The 7,395-nt window shown below is 32.8% G+C and overlaps 1 protein-coding gene across 1 annotated transcript; it reads right to left on the minus strand.

The window, feature by feature from the left end:
* Positions 1 to 4,276: 4,276 nt before the first annotated feature.
* Positions 4,277 to 6,039, minus strand: LOC112500530. The gene is made up of 4 exons (XM_025104036.1): positions 5,982 to 6,039; positions 5,799 to 5,883; positions 5,232 to 5,715; positions 4,277 to 4,633 (listed from the first exon to the last, which is right to left on the minus strand). Exons 1-4 carry the CDS (start codon positions 6,007 to 6,009, stop codon positions 4,373 to 4,375), a joined length of 858 nt encoding a protein of 285 aa, XP_024959804.1. The 5' UTR covers positions 6,010 to 6,039; the 3' UTR covers positions 4,277 to 4,372.
* Positions 6,040 to 7,395: the final 1,356 nt, after the last annotated feature.

Below are 7,395 nucleotides of genomic sequence, written 5' to 3' on the forward strand. Positions count from 1 at the left end.
GTCGCCGTCGCCCTTCGTCTCCGTCGCGCCTCCGTCGGTGGTCGTCGCTCACCGTCGCTGTCGCCCTTCGTCTCCGTCGCCGCCGCCTCCGTCGGTGGTCGTCGCTCACCGTCTCCGTCGCCCACCGTCTCCGTCGCCCTTCGTCTCCCTTCGTCTCCGTCGCCGTCGCCCTTCGTCTCCGTCGCCGCCTCCGTCGGTGGTCGTCGCTCACCGTCTCCGTCGCCCACCGTCTCCGTCTCCCTTCGTCTCTGTTGCCTTTTCGATTTCTGTAGTTCTCGATAATTTGCTTCATTGAGGAATCCTGTACAGACCATAGACAGTTGCTAGCTCTTTTGAGTAAGGAGACCCAATACTACAAATCCTACAAACCAAACAGAGGAATGGATTTCAAATCCAATCAAATCCAAATCCCATGGAATCCAAACCCTTCATAGGAATCCAAATCCCTCAAAAACATTCCTGCAAACCAAACGCACCCTTAAGTGAATCAAAAAAAAGTTTACATGCAATTTTTTATAATGGGAACACAAACATGTGTGAAATAATATGTTAAATCACAACTTTTAAAAAAAAGAAATAATAATGTAAAAAGATATGTTTATATCAATTCTTATAGGTTTGTAATCTTTTTATGATTCCCATTTAATTATCATTATATATATATAGGGAAAAGTACAAACGAGAACACCATCATTTTACGAGAACGCGAAAACACTTTCATTTTACGAGAACGTGAGAACACCTTTTTACTATAGACAATCACATATGATACGCATGTAATACTAAATCAGTGACGCGGACGATTTTCGATGTGATGTTAGTTGCTGGTCAAGTCGCCCTTACACCACTAAGTCCCATCACAAGTATTATCACATGTGATAAGGGTGTTATTGATATGATACTATAATTCATTAAAACCATCACATGTGATGTTAAATCATAGACGCAGACAACCTTTGGCGCGACCTAAATCGTAGAACACGTCGTCCTCACATCACAGGGTTCCCTCACTTGTATCATCACATGAGATAAGGGTCTTCTCGCGTTATCATAAAATAGATGTGTTCTCGTTTGAACCTCCATCTATATATATATATATATATATATATATGTGTGTGTGTGTGTGTTGGGGGGGGGGATTATACATCAACCTCCCAATATTATAATAACAAAGTTGAAGATAAAAATAATGGATGAAATAATCCGTTTTGGGTATAAACCGATGATAAATGACAACAAAAACGTGTATTTCTATTAGAATCTTATTCTTGCAAAAAATAAAAATAAAAATAAAATAAGCGTGTTTTGCTTTCTTGGGATCATTTAATTTATTAAACAATAAAAAGGAAAGATGGTTGGTTACACCTTTTATAAGATAAAAATAATACATAAACAAAAACACGGGCCAACAGAAACGAGACTCTTGGGTTTATTAAATGTATAATCTTATAAATATATGTCAACATAATTATTGAATGGTATTTATGCAAAGGATAATATGCATTCAAAAATATCGGTTACAAGCAATATAATTCGTATATGTTCAATTGTATGAATAATTGTCACAAGTATTCATATATGTTCAATTTGTGTTTATAATTGCCCCAAGTATTCACATATATGTTTAATTTTTGTGTTCATAATTGCCACAAGTGTTCACATATATGTTCAATTTGTGTTCATAACTGCCACAAGTGTTCATATATATGTTCAATCTTTGTTCATAATTGCCACAACTGTTCACATATATGTTTAATCTTTGTCCATAATTGTCAAAAGTGTTCATATATGTCAATTTGTGTTTTCATGGGTGTATACATATGTCAATTTGTGTTCATAATTATTAATGCAATCACTTTGATTATTTACTTCACTTCTCGATTTCGAACTCCGATTGTCACCGTAAACAAATTTAATTTTCTCAACGTTGTCGTGTTGTTTTCCAATGTCTTTATCCCTAACTGCTTGAACGATAACAAACACTTTACTAACGGATCTCCTCCATCAGTCACAAATTTATAAATATTAAAAATGGAAGATCAATATTAAAAAATGAAAAAAAATCACAATATCAATATTAAAAATACAAAAATCGTGGGATTTTATAGATCTTGTAACTCCCAAATAATGATATAGGAGTTACAAAAAAAAATTACCCATATACCCTTAACATTAAATTTTTAGATAATGAAAAATCTAATACTAAGATGAATTGTGATTAATCTAAAAGGTTTATAAAGTTTAACACAATAATTTGTGTTAACAGTGAACTAAATTTTTTTCTCTCTCTCTCTCTCTCTCTCTCTCTCTCTATATATATATATATATATATATATACAGAGAGAGGTTCAAACGAGAATAATATTAAAATAAAAAAAATATGCAACAATCAAATCACGTAAAAAAATCACATATGATTTTACATTTAACGGTCAACTCAAAGGTGTGCGGGCAATGTTGCCCGCAACCTTAGGTCGCGTGAATTACATATGATTTTACACGTAATTTTAGTGTAAAATCATGTATGACTCGAGCGTTTTCTTATTTCCTTTTATATGGTTGATATTCTCGTATAAGCCCGATTCTCACTATTTATGTAAAATTACACGCTTTCATTTTTCTTTTTCTTTTTTTACGCAAATTTGATATCCAATTATAATAATAGTTTTTGTTGATTGGTTGAGAAGTTTATATTATTGATTATTTTCTAAGAGCTTTAAGACGTTGCCATTTGTGTCTGTATGATAGTCGTTGATGTATGGTGACTTGATTCAATTACGTTGTCCATTTCATTAACGTCTCACTCCATCCAACAAACCATTTGCACCATTAATGTTCAATTCATCTAAATGAAAAAAAATATAGATATTAACGCTTTGGTCCAAATGGCTAATATCTTGAATCATGAATCAAAACAAACTATTAGTACGAAAAATGGAACCATTTTCGAACGACACCAATTGGTCCAATACGATTGGGAGGATTAATCGTTCACAACTTGCATCCTCAACTAGATTCACTCGTATAATTGAAGCTTGACAAATATAAATTACCAATTTTCAATTAGAGCCCCATATTTATTGGTCAACGTTTTTCTCAATATTATGTCGGTAGTTAAATAAAAAAATAGTATTCTTTTGGATGTGACTTTTTCAAGTCCCGTGATAAAGAAAAATATGGATTATCATAACGATTCACTATGAAATTTTGATACTCAAGAAAAATAGGATAAACATTTTATTTTAAAATATAATTAAGATAATTATCAAGTTCTAACAAAATAATTAATTATTATCCTTATAAGAAACTTATATTATTAAACCAAATATAAATTACTTCATTATTGAACATAAATTAAATTATATAAAAGATTGAACTTAAAAAATTACACAAAAAATAGAAACTTTAAATAGTTAATTTGATACTAATATTGATATATTTTTGTCAAAATTTTATAATATCTTCAAATTTATATTTTATTCAAAAATAAAAACATTATCGGTTTTTCAAAATCACATAAGACCATACTATAACATCGACTGAGATAAAGAATAAAATGAAATATTAAAATCAAAATGTATCTCGCTGTAATTTCAATTTCTTACTAGTGGAAAAAAAATTAAAACATTATTTTTTCTGAGTTTTAGAGATTTCTTTAAATTTAGAGATTTCCACCTTCCTATCTATTTGAACAAAAAAGTTCCAAAATCTCGGAAATTTATATTTTGACATCACTGTTGGAAACGTTATAATCCAAATAATAATTTTCATTCATTATTTAATATATAAGAAAAAGAAAACGTTAAATAATTGAGCCAATAAGCCGTTAAGTTCATTCAGAAAATTATATGATCAGGCCTTAGTGGGCCGGCAAGTTCAAATCATTCTTCGAGCGTGGACCCATTGATGGTTGTATACAAATTTGTAATGGGCCTGATCTGTTAGTTGTAAGTGGGCCTCCAATTCATGTCTGGTCAATGTCAACGTTATCCTTTTTCCCGTCGTCATATAATTTAAGTTCATGTTTTACTCTCGTCAAAAGCTAAAATTTGACTAGTCGTACGATTTGCAAATACATGTTAAAATTGACGTATAATCTAAATATAAATGTTTAGACGTAGATCATGAAGTTGAGTTGGAATCAGATATAACAGATCGAATTTAGTTTAGAACTAAACCACGTTAATATGTGATTAGTTTTATAGGACGCCTAAAATGATTAAATTATAGGACTTAAGTCTGTAGAAAAACCAACAAACATACCATCTAAATTTTGCAATCCACACTGACTCCAATATAAATATAAAATAATTCTAACACACAATTTTACACTTACAAACAATCTCTCAAAAACCCTAATAATTATTCAAATCTAAGTTTCTTGTATAAATATTTCTTTCACAGTATCGTTATCATCAGCGTCCTCTACTCTTTGTTCTTGGTCATCGGTAGCACCTCCTTGCGTACCTGTATCCTCATAAAACAAGTTCCCATGATCTTCATTACTTTTAGTTTCAGTCTCTTTCTTCAATATTCCATACATACGAGACACTTCTTTCCATTCAGTCTTGGTACATAATTGATCGTAACGAGTTAAATATTTCTTTAATTCCACTAGAAGAGTTCGAGCAGGCTGTCAATAATTAAAACAAAAAAGTAGCTTAGACATAAACAACAAATGCACAAATTCATGCTACAAGCGTTGTTATGAAACAATATCAATATGCAAGACATATACATATACGTAACGTATTAAATTTTGTAACTACTGATCGGTTATAATATTTTTAAGACATACAACTAGTTATTCAGCGATTTTATTTTCTACGTTTTTAAAAAATAACGGGTTAGATTACGAAAGTTTCGATTTTTGTTTTATTGACTTGACTTAGGGGATGTTTGGGATTGCTTATTTATAACAACTTATGTTTTTTTTGTAAAAGTGCTTATTAACTTATGTGGTATCAAACTGGAGTTAAATATAACAGAGTTAAAATTGTAAACTGGTAATAAACAATTTTTCATAAGTCAAGTCAGGAAGGATTAACTTATCAAAAATAACTTATTACCGATTTGGCACCGGTATAAGCAATTTTCTTTTTCTTATCCAAAAAACCAGAAAATAGTTTATCACCGGTGTCATACTGATATAAGTTAAAAAACAACTTTTATAAGCAAACCCAAGCACCCCTTGTAAACAACCGAGAATAGGTGGAAGGGAAAATGGAAACCTCTGCTTTGCAGTCGTTGGCAAGACGGAAGAAAGCGGCGGAGACAAAATGCTTGCCGACGGACTCTGCTGATTTGATCTGACCCAGCCAATACGACGCAGTCTCCAGCCTATCAAACCGACAACTGCTACACGTTTCAGCACTTAGATATGGAGTTCCCGAGATTCTGATGGGTTTAACAGAAAACGGTGGTCTCACTGGAGTTTTCACTCCGTCAACTTCTCCAGCCGGAGATCTCTTTGTAATTGATTCCTCAAGTTTTTCAGGGAAAGAAACGCTCTTCTTCTTCCTCAATTTTGCCTTCTCATTGCTCCCATTTTGAGGGGTTTTCTTTGCCGATTCTGTTTTTGATACTGGAGCAGTCTCCGGCTCTGTTTTTGGTTGTTTTACGGATATCTGATTCGATGTTTTTGGCTTGGGCTTTTCCGGCAATGTTTTTGCTGGGACATTGGGATTTCTAATAGTGCCGAAGGTACGCCGGTTCCTGTGATTAGACAAACAGAGTTGTTGATTTAGAAAAGAAAACGTTAACTGAGAAATTTAGATCTACGAGTTCTTTGTTACCACCTTTGAATCGGTGCTTCTTTAATCTTCTGTTTCGGTGCTTCAGAGATCTTCTTGTATTTCGATTTCACCGACTGGGGTTTGTTGCCTGCGGGAAACAAGCAAAGAAATGGAGAAATCAACGATAAATTTCTGTTAAAATTGCTGAAAAGAATCTAAAATTCATCAAGAACAAGAACATGGTACCAGGAAAAGGTGTAGGATGAACATCCATGATTTCCGGAATAAAATTGCTAGAAATCTGAATTCGAGTGGAGATATATGATGAAATGATATGGTCGTTTTGAGAGTGTGGTTGTTTCTTGGAGTTGAAATAAAGAAAGAAAGATGGAGATTTTGAAAATGGAAAAGGGCGGCAACAGGCGGAGGAGCGTAGAGGCGGTTGACCACATTACGCTCCATGTAGGCCCCTATAAGTTTTTTTTTATTTTCAAATCATCCCCGAAACTTCTTACTTATTATTTTTTTACACTTAAAAACTTTTTAAGTTTTTTTATTGAATAACTTTGGGTTTTCAGCTTATATTCAATGACTAATTCTCAGGTCGACAATCAGTTAAAAAAACAAAAAATGTTAGAAGATAATCCAGTAAAAGAAAAAATCAACCTGAGAAACAAAATAATTAAAACCCATAAGATGATAATACCTCGTAAAAAATTCCATTATTTCAAGACCCTTTACACGATAACACGAAAATCCCCCATCGGACATGGCATGATAAAAAAAGATGGAATACGTAAGGCTGCATAGTCCAACCCAATCTTTTTTGGGTCGGCATCTATCTCTCATTACTATTTATTTGTTTATTAACCTGAATAGCCAATCCATTATGCGAGCTGACTAATCCTAGAATGACCACATGTTTTGCAGATAGCCCGGAGTCACCGCATTTGAACCTCCGCGGCCACAAGAGGATTTTTATTCCCTCTTAGATTTGAACCTGAAACCTCCTGATACTTTTGACATTTGGAGTCAAACTCAAACCAATCAAGTATCATCCTTGTGGTTGGTTACATATAACATTCCCCTTAAAATCTATGTATTACAGTAATATTTAGATAGTTATTCGATCAAATGTGTATAAAATATTGATATTTTGGGGTTTCTAATTTTGAAATGAATGGACGTCTCCATTATAATTAATTGACAAGAGAACCAACCATGACCTGATTGTATACTTGGACCACGCCAAGAGATCAATTTTCTTCGGTTCATTTAATATATCTGAGATACATTTAGGTCCATAGTTTAAACCCATCAAAATTTTCTAATAAAACCTCCATTTATGAGTTTATTATTGTTAAATATAACAAAAATGAAAGAAATTAGAGAATATAAAACGTCCAAAATCTATAACTTTACGAGTATCTCAGAGTCATCGTATTTGAACCTCCATAACCACACATAATTTTTATTTCTCATTGGATTTGAATCTGAGACCTTACAAACACTTTTAACCTTTGAAGCAAAACTCAAATCAATCAGACACCAAATAAGTTTCGATGGTTTTAGGATTGTTTTCAATGATGACATCCATAAAACAAAAAAGTCACATGGAAAACGTTAATTAATTAAAACTCACCAATCATAGTTGTTTCCT

Source organism: Cynara cardunculus (assembly GCF_001531365.2).
Source record: "Cynara cardunculus var. scolymus isolate 2C chromosome LG 1, CcrdV1, whole genome shotgun sequence".
NCBI lineage: Eukaryota > Viridiplantae > Streptophyta > Magnoliopsida > Asterales > Asteraceae > Cynara > Cynara cardunculus.

Bases quoted from the DNA above. Each gene is read 5' to 3' on its own strand.
- LOC112500530 (XM_025104036.1), bottom strand. From the start codon at position 6,009: ATGGATGTTCATCCTACACCTTTTCCTG. The intron at 5,884-5,981 runs GTACCATGTTCT...TGTTTCCCGCAG, and splicing joins TCATCCTACACCTTTTCCTG to GCAACAAACCCCAGTCGGTG. The intron at 5,716-5,798 runs GTGGTAACAAAG...GTCTAATCACAG, and splicing joins AAAGAAGCACCGATTCAAAG to GAACCGGCGTACCTTCGGCA.